Source organism: Motacilla alba, chromosome 4, assembly GCF_015832195.1.
Source record: "Motacilla alba alba isolate MOTALB_02 chromosome 4, Motacilla_alba_V1.0_pri, whole genome shotgun sequence".
Taxonomy (NCBI): Eukaryota; Metazoa; Chordata; class Aves; order Passeriformes; family Motacillidae; genus Motacilla; species Motacilla alba.
In genome coordinates, this window is record NC_052019.1 from 44697337 (window position 1) to 44710746 (window position 13410).

Genomic DNA, 13410 nt, shown 5'->3' on the forward strand with positions numbered 1-13410 from the left:
TGATTGCCCTTGCACTGCTCTTCAGGGAAGGTTTGCTTAGTTCTTCACTGTAAATTTGGCTTCTTGTGGGGTTGGTACACAAGTGCAAAGAATTCTATCAGTTCCTATTTTCCATCAAAATCAGAGGGAATGTTTGGATGTAAACCATCCTTGGCCAGGGGACTCTGATGTCTAGCTAAATAAGAAAGCAGGAACTTCAGTAATAATACATTTGAAGGTACTCTGACAAAAAGATATTTTTGCAGTCCTATGTAAAGAACATCTACAGTTTAGTGACAGAAAAAGCAGAGACAGTATTATGTTGTTTTCCTTGAAGTTCTGCACATTTTCTATTTTCTCACCTATGTATCAAGCTTCTCTCTGTTTTAGGAAAAAAAAAAAAAACAAACAAAAAATCCTAAGAAAATATTGTCAGTATAGACTTTATCCCAATCCTCAGGAATGTAGAGGCAAAGCAAGTTCTACCCCTGGTCTGGCAAACTGCTTGATGTTGTAGTGCTGCCCTGAACTGCAGCTTGAAGGTCCCGAGTGTAGCACCCAGTTTGGAGGAGTTTGTTGGAGCTGATTCTCAAGGCAAATACTTGTGAGTGAAGTGCAGGTTGAGACATGGTGTTGAACAACAGGGTGATTATTTCAGGGCAGGAAGACTTAAGGAGGTTCCCTTTATCAGACTCCCCCTAGCATGTGATATAAATAAGTGCCTGACCTGGATTTGTTCAACTAGTGAGCTATGCGTAGCTAAAGTGAGCTATATCATGGCCCCTAGATTAGAATATTTTGATAAGGTGGTTACAAAGAACAGGTTAATGATTTTTTACAAGCCATTATGAAAATGTGATTCTGAAAATGCCTTAGGATAAATTAGGATTCCAGTTGGCAAAAAGGTCCAATGAAGAAAGATTTAGAAAGGTGCCTGCAGAGCATGGAAAAAACCTGGGGCTTCTTAGGTTCCATGTTTGAAATACTAATAGTGAACAAGATATTTCAGGAAGGGATAGAAAAGTAGAAAATGCAAAACCTAGATTCTTCTCTGGACCTCTAGGATCTGTTGCAAATTGTCACTTCTCCCTGGTGTGAGGAATGAGTTTTATAAATTGAGACCAGCACCTCCTCTAAAAGCACAGGAGCTCTCCATTCTATACTGTTCTTCTGAGTTCACCTGAAATGGCAACACCAGTCAGGATCTGGCCTAAGCTTCATACCACTGCTGAAGTCCTATTAGCAAAGAAAGATAAAAAAAAATGTTTGGACAGCCTTTTATTGTTGTCTCTTAGAAATGCCAAGGTATTGTTTATGTTCCTTTGTGTCACTCATAGCACTTGCACAATGCCAGTCCTGTAATGAGTAGCTGACCTATGCAGTCAGTGTTTTATGGTAAGGCTGGGAGAGCCAAGAAAAGCAGCACAGTTTGTCACACAACTTTGATAAAGTAATACAGATGCCATCTCTTAGTGAGACTATTTAATGAAAACATTGCAATTCAATTGCATTAGCCAATTTTTTAATTAGCTATTAGTGCATTACTGTAACATTCCTGGTGCAGTTCAAGGTCAACTAAAACAATTTTGATTCGCTTCCCACATTTACCAGACTGACTAAAAGCAGCTTGACTTGATAGGATCACAGTCCTTTTTTAACAATAATTTTTGTACTCTTTCCAATTTTATCCTTTATGTAAAGCATCAAATTAAACTGAAGATTCAAAATTCACTAATTCATCACCCAACTGTGTAAACAAAAACAAATCTCTTCGAATCTCCCTGATGCCCACACAGTATTTTTATCTTGGAGAATTTACATGTGCACTTTGTTGAACAGGAACTACTGGCATATAAACAACACTGCAGGGAAATGGTGATTACTTGCCCAGAGGGATATCACCTACCATCCTGAGCCATTCCAAAGGGTAAGTCTGGTTGGCCCATCAAGAAACAATGGGAGCGTGACAGCTCATATTTGAGTTTCATTGCATTACCACAATGCAAATATGTGCCCAGTTCAAGCACCAAGAGGAGGAACAAGAAGTTGCTTCTGCTAATTTCTGAGTGGGAGGAAGTCTGGATCCATCCAGCATGGAATCTGGCCCAAGTATCTTGTTCTCTAGATACAGCTGTCTAACCTCTGCAGATTCCTGCTGGTTCAAGTAGTCTAGTGTGGAATAGCAAGCAGCAAGCACCCACCCTGTTACTGTACGGTCACCCTTGCACTTAGGAGCAAGCAGTTCTGCAAAAACAAATGGGGCAAGTATCTGTCCCTAGTTGTCAACCAGCAACTCATCCTTGAAAAGTTTGACACACAGAAAAGTTGCTGACTATATATAACTGAAGCCAAGACAGAGACAAAATTCTAAGCCTGCACAAAAATTCTATAGCAGAACCAAAGTGTAGAAGGTAGTGCAGTTAATGGCCATATCCTGCAGATTCATGTCTGCTTTGTGAAGAAGGGGATAGAAACCCTAGCTGAGAAGTCATGTAGATAAGAACATTATGCCTTTCTTTCCCTTTCCTCTAGTGAATTTGCAAGGATTTTAATCCTCACATCAAATATTATTTTTTCAGTGCATTGGTTCTTTCCTCTTGTCTTCCAAATATACTTCCTGCACTTTCAGGCTCCATGACTGTAACATAAAGTTGATGCTGCAGTTTGAAAGAAGGCTGAGGCTGTACTGCAAAACCACCAAGTAACTGCTCCCAGTGATCCATATTTAAGATATTTTTTAAAGATTTAGAGGGGTTTGCCGCTGATCTGCGTCTAACTTAAGGAGCATGAAAGACTGTAATTCAGACACAGTAACATCAAAAGCTGTCATCAAAAGGGAAAAAAAACCAAGTCGCATCAATCAGAAAATGGAAAGAATTACTTTTAAAAGAAATGTAATATACTTACTTGAGATGGTAGAAGATCGAACATTTATTCGCAGAGGCCCTGTGTATTTTTTCAGGCCCCTCCGTAAGATCCTTCCAACTCTTTCCCGCAGTGCTTCTCTAGAATCCGTAGAGGAGAACCAGAATGTGAGCAAAGCCTCTGCCATCACACCATCAGCATCTGGGCTACAAATCAATGAAAGAGTCTCGTTACCTCCAGCGCACTTCTGCATTTCTTAGCTTTTATCTGAGCTCCTGCAGCAATGGCAATGTAACATAGAAGATTAGATACATTTTCAAATATTTGTGAGAAGGAATTTCCAAAAGAAATCCAAGAATGCTGAATGGTCAAATGCATCATAGGCTAGAAGGCAGCACAATGCTCTCTGTGAACAAATGGCCAGACCAATTTTATAACAGAGTCTGAAAAGCAGTCGCTGCCTACACGCCTGAGAGAGAAGAGAGGAAGGAATTAATTTGATTGCAATGAAAAGCTGGATAAACAGCACTTCAGAAACATGAGGTAGGTGATTAACAGTATCTACACAGACCTTTCAATGGCCCTGTACATACACAGAATAAAAATTTACAATCATTATCAAAAAGGTATTTGGACCTTTTTGGGAGATGGGGAGAGACCACACAACCTAATTCCACTGCAGCAACCTCTTGGAGAATGTTCCTAATAACCTCACATTGTGCAACAATAAATGAAACTTGGCAGCATACCCACAGTATATTTATTACAAAGAGATGGATCACAACAGGGGCCTTTAACACCTCATTGAAAATTGCAAGCAGCACACACATTGAGACACACAATTCAACTGTTTTAATGTAAGATCAGAAGAAAGAAAAGGGAGAAAAGTCTTGTAACAGGTTGAATTCACCTGGTAGTTGTATTTTGTTTTCCTTAAAGCATCAGATATTGCAAGAGATGGAATGATAGAGTACAAACATCAAACTGACTAATCTGGCATAGTAAATCTTGCTCTGTACTTGCAGATGTCTTATCCCTGGTCATCACAAAGGGGAGGTAAGAGCTTGCTCCAGGAACCTTCTCTTTTTTGCCTCCTCCCACCTGAACCAAGAAGCAATGAGACACAAGCCACAACAGATGAAATCACAGTTACTTCATACAGGGGAAGAACTAAAAGCAGGTTGCTCTTTCTTTAGATAGGAAAGGAAAAGAGAAGATTTCCTAGTTATATCTCACTGTCTTGGAAATTTGTAATTACATAAAGGAAAAATAGAAGACAGACACCTTATCCAGAACTCATGCAATCAGGCTTTAATCTTTAAAAGGAACACGTGCCAAATTGAAACAGATATTCCTGATATTGCCAGTGAAGGGAAAGAAAAGGCCATATGCTTTAAGCACACCAAGATATGCCAAGTGGTTTGTAGGTGAGCAGAAAGACACACTCCTTGCTTCAAGGATCTCATAATTGAGACTGAGAAGTCGTATGTGAACTTTTCAACAGACTGTTTTTTCCATTTGTTCCAACTTCAGCATGATTGCCACTTCATTTATTTTCCAGATACTATCTGATCCAACTGTGGGTGTTGCTCTGCATTTCTGAGGTGTTCCCTCACCTCTCCCCCCACTCCTCTTCCTGTTCTATGCCACACTGGAATTACCATATCAACTCTTGCAAGCAAACCACACCTCTCGAAACCCTCAGGTAAGTACTGCCCACCCTGATTCACTTATTATATAGCAGAGATCCAGAGCCAAGGACACCTCACCAAGATTAGTATTGTCTTTCTCAGTGAGCAGTGGGCATTGTTATTAATGCATTGCTAGTACTGAGTCAAAAGATCCTTTCCAAGTAAATTCACAGCCGTGACCCTGCTCAAAAGAACTTGCAGTCTGAGCCCTTGAAGAGGCATAAAGAGTGTATATCTGAAAAAGCGAACAAGCTTTGGTGCATGCAAATCTTGCAAACATCACAAGTACCCCAGTCTGTCCTTGGGAAAAAGAAGTAATGAAAAATACCTCTTACCCCTACATATTGGCCTCTCAGATCCCCAAATCACCCTGCCTATGCTTGCAACACTCTAGTCAGTATCAAAAAATATCCTTTAAGCTACATTCCAGTGACGACTTGTGTGTAACTGGGGATTAAGCTAAGGTAGAGGAAGAGGCAGGATGTCACAAACTGTGTAAGAACAAAGAGGAGCACATTCACAAGGATCAGATCTTTAGATCTTAGTCTTGCAGCTTTAGTCTATGATCATGACAACATTCAAGGTTTATTTGCAAAGTGTTGGGCACTGTCACTGAGGAATAAGATCTTAGTACTACAATAGACAGTTATACAAAAAGATCATTTTCAGCACTTAACAGTGGTTTAAAAAAATCAAATTAAACATTATGTATTATTGGCAGTTGAACAGACAGTAAAAGAGGAAAAAAAGCTCCACATTGCTCAGTGATAATCTCAACTATGGGTCTGATGCCTTCATCTCAAAAAAGCAGGAGCAGCAGACCTGAGAGATGTATGGAACAGAATTATAAGAAACAGTTTGAAATGCAAAGAATGCAGAGTAGACTGGGATTTCCAACTGGAAAAAAAAAAAAAAAGAAAGAAAAAAAGAGTGGATCTTACTGAATACGAGAGAAAAGGGATATGATGGGAGTCTCCAGTATCAGTAATTGCATGGAGAGGAGCAGTAGTGATCAACTTCTCATCATCTCTTTCCACAAGAGAGCTAGAGGTCACTGAATGATCCAAAGAAGGTGGTTCTTCACAACTGTCTCCTTTCTAAAAGACCGAGGTGCAGGGATTTCAAGAGTTCATGAGACAACAGACAAGTCCTCGGGAAATAACGCCACCGAGGGCTGCTAAACAAACCACAACCACTTCAAGAACTCCCAAGTGGTAAATACCTGGAGGCAGGGAGCATACCAAGAAGCAGTTATCACAGGTCTGTTGTGCTGCTTCTGTTTCCTGGTCACCTACTTATGCCCATTCTTAGAGGCACAATAATAAGTGGGACTTTCTGAGCCAGCACAGCCTGTTTTTACTTGACAAGCCCAGCACAATAGTAATGCTAGAAATGATATCTGCATTACAGTGTAAGAAATAGTTTTGAAAATACTTTTTGGTTTTACATGGCTTTAGTTATCTCTGCTTTAATAACTAAAGCTTGCTCAGGATCTGAACACAAACTTATTGGAATTTGGACTGACTCAAGGGTATCTTCTGCATTAAGATCCAAAGGAGAACAAGGTTCAGAACCAGATTATGCTCAGTTAGAGATTATGCTCTGGTTTTACACACAATACACTTTACTGAATCAGATCTAGCTGGGCTTGGTGTACATTTAATTTTATCTCAGCTGCGTGCATTTATTATAATCTCACATACCTCACTCTGATTAAGCGTGAACGGATGTATTTTTTCCTTAAAATGGAATTGTAAAATGTCTTGTCGATCTGTTGAAAAAAGAAAAATATAAGATAGCAACAAAAAAGGAGGGAAGCAGACATATTGCTGGAAGGAGCATTCAGAAAACAGCATTCAGTTACAAACTCACAGCTTACAGAGCCAAGAAACATAATGCAGCCCAGCCTCTAGATAACATTTGTCCCAGACCTTTTCTAACCGTTTCCCCTTTGACCTAAGGCATATCATAAAAAAGCAAGCCCATTTTTCTAAATGTCCTAGGGCTACATCAGAGTGGCACTGCAGTGCTGTTTTGTCCACTCTCAGGCATAATGAGAAATACATAAACATCCTTGGAACACAGTGCTGCACTCTTCCAAAGCACATCTTCCTAAAGACTGCCCACAGAACGGATACAGCATGCTGTGCCCTGCAGTGCACTCAGCCTTTCTGACACAGCATTTACCCTTGGTCTCATAGAAATCTATAGCAAAACCACCAATAATTTCAAATTATTATTCAATTATCATGTTCCCCTGTCACCCTTGTGATTTTCCACATGCTTGGACAATCGTCAAGCAATTCTCATCAGAAACTGGAAGTCCAGGACTCCTAAGGAATCAATCCCCAAATAACATCTTTATCAGTTCCTGCTCAACTACATCCTGTCAGGATGTTATCCCAAGATTGCAGGATTGGTCTAAGACAGCTCAATGTGATATAACCTGGCATGAAATTCTGCCAGGAATGGCTCGGGATCACTGAAGGATTGAGAAATAGCAGAGTCACTGGTGAGTTATGCAGCAACTCCTCCTACCAGCAAGACCCAGTAAATTGAACATATCCTGTAAACATCAAATGCATTACAGGGAAAACTGCACAGAAATGCTTTACAACATCATGTAAGCTGTCTTTTTTTTTAGTTTTTAGCTCTTAAAGGCTAAAAGACTACTTTAGCCAAGTCTCAAGATGTTCTGTTTTCCAAAGGAAAGGAAGCAATAATGGTTCTCAAACTATTAATATGTTGAAATATGTCAGATACAGAAACAAGCATGTAAGCATGAAATCTGGGGGTGATTCCTCCCAAGGAACAAAAACCCCCTATTGTCCAGCCTTGACTATCACAAGATGAAGCTTCATGGCATTACACAGGGATACTGCAGCAGAAGAATTATAAGGTGAAAACTGCACAATGATTATTTTAGGGTGATTTTAAGCATACATGAGTAAGGGAAAAAAAGAAACATTTTTAATGGTCATGCATTTAGCTGATGTTTAACCTTGCTGTTACTGGCAGTTATCTGCAATTAATTTGGCATTTGAAATAGACAAAATTCTATGGAAAAAGACATCTCAACAGCAACAAGCTGCTGTAGATATGCAGAATTCATTTAATCCTCTCACCTTGCAGAGTGCCAGCTGCTACCACTGCATTTTATGATGCATCCAGTTAAAATTTATTTCCTATAACTCCGCATCCTGTTCCACCACAACCCCCCCTGGTTATTGGAAGCAGCTACCCTTAGACAAAAAGGGTTTATTTGCTTTTGTTTTTTTTAATGATAACATTTGCTTATCATTTCTGTCGCAGTTAACTGCTGCAGTGATTGTGTAAGCAGAAGCATGTGGCTGAGCAGCACTGCCAGCTTCGTGGCATGCAGTGGCATGTGCTATCTTCAGCTGCACTGTCTTTGAGAACTTTTGAGATCTTTAGGACAGGGACTTCTTTGAGGAGTGCTTTGCAATCAAAAGAGAGCCTTGAGCTGGGCTGAGATACAAACAGCAAAGCTGCTGCATTGCTAGCTAGCAAGTACAGGAAAAGCAGAGGGACTTTCAGCTTGGGAGTGAAGAGGGCAGGAATTCGCAATCCCTTGCAAGAGAGGGTTGTGTCCATTTGACATTCCCAAATCCTTTATCTCTTCCTGACAGCTGGATTTTGAAGATACCTTGCTGTCTCAGATGTCAAGTGGTTTTGCTGCTCTTTCCACCTGTACTTCTGCAGCAGATACAGAGATCCCTACTTCTATCACCCATTCTCTTGTGTATCTTTGTTACAGCTTAAGCAGCTTGTGTGATTGTGTTTTTTGTATTCCAAACATGTTCAGCTTTCTCCTTTCTTCCTCAGCCTGGACCGCTTCCAAGATGTTCCATTCAGTCTGATTAGGAGCGCCATGTGCTGCAGCATAGACAAAGACTTCCAGTGGTGTCTCACAAAACTTTTGTTTGTGCTTTTAACAAAAAGAATCTATGGAATCCAAATGCAACTAAACTATCAGCAACAGACACTGTTTTCAGAACATTCAATCCAGAAGGCGTGTTAGTTATTTTCATTGGGAGAACAGGAAGCATATGATTTAAAATTATACCAAATCTGTGTTACTTCCATTCTCTTTCACACTTTCATATCTGAATGAGAAAGTAGACACTTTTTCCATTACACGCTGTCACTAACATTCCCACCCTTATGAGTTGCCTTAGCACTACATCACCCACAGACAAAAAAATAACTGAAGGGTGGCTTTGTTTTCAGTGAACCTTGCAGGGCCTTTAACACTTTCAAGTATGAGCTAACATTTTAAACTTTTGCAATCTACTGTGTCTTATCACGAAGGAAGCACTAGCCAAACCTCTGCACTGTGGCCTACTGCTGACCTGCTGATGAATTCACTTGGCGAATATGACCCAAATCTCTTCTTTCCTTCAACTATGATTTTGGTAACCTGAAATATTAAAAGTAATCTTTATATTCATAAAGAGTTTATATAAGAGGAGAATATGTAGGAAAATGCTGTCAGATAAAAAGTTTCAGGGATTAATGTTCTGCCTTATAATTTTACAGTTCTTTTTTTGGTGAAGCCTTTCACACACCAAACAGAAAACATTTCTCTCCAGCCTGCTAACAGCTTTCTTTTCAGCTTAAGTCACAACCTTTGGAGCAAAAGCAACTAGGACTTTTCTGGTCATTACATTACAGCCCCTCAAATGTGACACTGTCATGACCAGATCCCTTAAATTCACCACTGTTTCAGTGTTCTTCACTGTTTTTCCTGGCCCTTGTCTAGCAATAGCTCAACTGCGACAGCTGTTGCTGCAGGCAAGGTGTATGAGCATTCGCAACCAAGTGCCAAGTCCTGCTCCTTTCAAGTGAGAAGCATTTTCCTGTCTTTTTACAGTCTTTATGTAGAAAATGACATTTCTAATTTCCTCAGTTTAATTTCATATTCTCCAAACTTTTTACTACACTTCTCTCTATGCAGAACAACTTTCTTAGACAAACTGGACTTTGTTCATGAGTGCTGGTCCATCCAATACAGTAACAAATAGTGGCTAGCACCAAACATGCAGTAAGAGGGCAAAACATTCCCACCTGTACAAACTCAGACAAAAAGGGTATTCTTCTTTGTTCCTTGTAGCCAGAAGTTATTTTATTCTTTGATGAACAAGACTTCTTTTCCTATTCTGTCTCAAAAAACTCCAGATCTCATCATCATACTCTTTTTCTTGTGTCGTACCATGCACAACCTTCTAAGGCCCGTGAGCAATCTACTGAAATCTTTGTGATTCTTTTTGTAAAAATTGTTGTGATTCTAGAGTCACACAATATGTCCTTCCTCCCTGGGACCCAAAAAACACCCAAGCTCTGGAAATAGGTCACAACAGGGATCCCACTGCTCTAGGAACTGACATGAGCTGGCCACATGAGCCCAGATGTGTGGCTGTGTCTGGAAGTGACCCAGCAAGGCTGGCTGTGTCAAGCCCTCGCTTTCTCCCACCACACACTACTCTGCCACCTCACATTGGGTCCCAGGTCTATCAAAAAGTTATCTTAAAACTAGTTTGACAGAACTCTCTTCAGGAATATTTGCTGAATGCACTGAGCTACTTGCACAGTATGTTCCAAAGCGTTCAGTAGGTTTGGGAGCACAAAGCCTCTTGTTGCTCAATAGTATTGCTTTTTTGCCTGCTGCCAGTTTAGTCCTTCAACAGCTATCCTCGTACCACATTCTTCCTCTTACCTCAGTAGCTACTTAGGATGCAAAGCCTATTATTAGTGATATTTAAAGCTTTTTGGCCATAAATAGAAATTGCAACATACCACTTGATTCAGTGACTCTCCCCAGTTTCAGCATGCTGAGACCCCTAGAGCTGACCATAATACAAATCCAGTAGCTGCTCCTTTGAGTACCTGACATTTTTACTGCCCTGATTTCAGCTAAAGGGTTGAGAGAGGACACAAAGAGAAAGACTGACAGCAAAAAATAAGAATGTGGCACTGTTCCAAACCAGGATGTGGACATCACACTCTCCTTGGAAACTGACATTCCAATTACTACCACAGCCCTACAGCCACGGTCCTTGCCCGAGGTGAAGAAAACAGACCTGAAGGAGAGCAAGTGCAATGGTCCCCTTGCCTCCAGCAAACCAGAGGATCAGAAACCTTCCCATCAGAAACCACACACACAAGGACAGCAGGTCTCAAAGTGGGCAAGAGCTGTGTGATCCCAAACATCAGCAAATGGCATCACAAACTCCTCACAGGGTTTGAGCTAACAGGGCTGCTAAAGATGAGGGGTGACTAAGCACTGCCTGACTGCACTGAAATAAGGAGCTCAGCTGGATGGCTCCCAGAGGCCACATCTGCAAAAGAGGAATAACTGTCCTTGTACAATTGTAGTTCCTAAAAAGATTGGTCTTTCGGATAAAAGAAATTAAGAGGACTAATACATGGGATAATGTCAGGATTTAAAGTACCATGCTTATGCTTGGTGCAACCAATTTCAAAGGCATGTAATGACATGAGTGTTTCATTATAGTTATGTGCATTAGTGACAGCTGGAATTAAGGTCACCAAAGTATTCTCATTCCTACTCCCTGCTTTCAATTATCCATAATTAGCTTCCTAAAACTTTCACACTGCTATTAAAATTTTGTCCACTTAGGGGGGCAATTTCCAACTTTGGGAGAGACAATCAGGTTTGGTGAGAAAGGCATCTGTGCCAATATCTAGAGAAGGGCTTTGTGGTTGGGGTTTTTCTTCTTCTCAAAATAACACGCTTTCCTCAGGAAAATTACTACATGCATTCTGGGGTTTTTTTAAACAATACTTAGAGGCAAGAAGCTGAAATACAAGAGGAAATACCTCATAGGAAAATAACAGTTTTGTGAAGTCTAAGGAAGATCGTTGGTTATTTATTCAGCTTACAAGTGCCCAAATACCACCAACCACACAACTTCAGTATGGAATTTAGATTCCCCCTTTGGACAACATCAGGATCCAAGCAGCCACTCTCTTGACCAGCAAGATTTTGATCACTGGTTTGCATCTTGAATCATTTCATTGATATAATTACTTGCAAACAATGCAGTAATTCTGGATTGTGAGTCTATAATTAAGATAAGATTTTACCCTTAATCACACACACTATCGATAGCTGTGCTTTGCTTCATTTTGAATTCCTTTTCCCACCTCAGGTTCACATCCATTCTCTTTGTGCACATTTTAGATCTTTTCATCATGCACACTGGACCAGTACTGAAGTTACTTGTTAATTGGGAGAGGCGTTTCTTATGATTTTTCTGGATTTGTACATGCATATTACAACTTCTGCTTTGATGAACCAAGAAAAAAAATGAAAAAGCAAAATCAACTTGTATGCCTTTTACTTGAGAAAATTGTATTGCATTAGTAAGTCAAAGAATGAAAGAATTTGAAGGATCACTGAATTTACAGAGGAAAAAAAGTTGGATATTAGGCATATTTTTGATAACTAATGATTTCATCTTGAAAATTAATTAAATTTAGGTAGAGCTCACTGAAAGTTTGAGCTCTTAGAGGTGATGAAAAGCACTAAGCCATAGGCCCATGTGCTACACTGCATCAACTCACACCAGCATTTAAAAGTGCTTTGTATTTTTTTCAATATTTAGTTTCCTCTGCTACTTTTTCCGGTGCTAGTTTTTCCTGTTTCCACGGGACCTATGGAAACAGGAAAACCTGGAAGCAAATTTAAAAAGCAAGAAAGCATGCCAGTTTTTAAATCTATGCAGTATATAACTACACCAATGGTCTTTTTCTCCTTTTAACTTGAATAGGAACATCTAAAAACAGCATCACAAGTGAGATGCAGGTGTTTGCTGTGAGTTATTTCCTCTCTCAGAGTACAGCATTTCACCTATCTCTTTAGGGCCACACCTCTGTATATACATACTGACAGTCAAGTGTGCTGTCAACCTCTAATTCCAGAGCTAAGCAAACACATTGCCAGGGTGTCATCTTTGCCACTGATCCATTGCTGCTTCACTCTTGGCTGAATTACCGTGGAAAATCCTTTCTGCTTTGTTTCTAGCCCCAGCCACCCATAGAGGGCACCCCGATTGCACCACGCTAGTCCAAGGACAATGCTTCCTATTTGTGACAATCTTCCCTTAAAACTAAGCCTATACAGCAGAAGTTGTCAAATCCCCTAAATTTATTTTGGTACTTTTCTTCTCAAAATATTCCTTAAATTACTTTTTTTACACAGATAAATTTTTTTTTTCTGATTTTACAGTATTGTTTTTCAGAATAAAAAAAAAGATACTTTTTTTTTTAAGTCTCTGAAAAGCTAAATTTTAAAAGCTTAATTATTCTGGCTTTTGTTCTATAGATGCCTTTGTAAATAAATTTGCCTTTAGTGATTGTCCTGGTTTGATAAGGAAGTGAGTTTTTTGGGAGGTTTAATCTTTAGTTAAAGTTCTACTCTTTTCACCTCATATTGGTACTATGTAATTACTTGAGGGAGCACATATAAAGCCTAGGAATGCTTGAGTTTAAATAGAGACTTAGGTTTTAGATTTCGGGATCTTTATCCGTAAACACTTCCAAATCTCTTTTGAAGTTTATTGCATACAGAACATTCTTACTCACTTTGGTCTGGGTGCTGAAAAACTCTGAAAAGTCCCTGGAAAGATCTGGCTGCTGCAGATACCATAATTACTGATTTGGCTAACTTATATTAAATTTTCTTTTGTTGTAGGGGCTAAGAGGGGAAAATAAGTAAGGGTTTTGCACACACAGCAAATGAAGCTACACAATACTTGCAGATACCTGCACTTTTCCATTTGCTGTAAAAATGAGAGTCATGTTGGACTCCCTTGAACTTCAGCATACTCCC

General features: G+C 39.7%; 1 protein-coding gene across 1 annotated transcript in view; it reads right to left on the minus strand.

Moving 5' to 3' along the window:
- The window catches only part of LOC119700585 (transmembrane protease serine 11E-like), a 40173-nt gene that overhangs the window by 11321 nt on the left and 15442 nt on the right, over positions 1 to 13410 (minus strand). Inside the window, exons 5-6 of the mRNA XM_038135893.1 lie at positions 6239 to 6306; positions 2887 to 3050 (exon numbers count right to left, since the gene is read on the minus strand). Coding sequence (XP_037991821.1) covers positions 2887 to 3050; positions 6239 to 6306 — 232 coding nt within the window. The remainder of the gene's footprint in view (positions 1 to 2886; positions 3051 to 6238; positions 6307 to 13410) is intronic.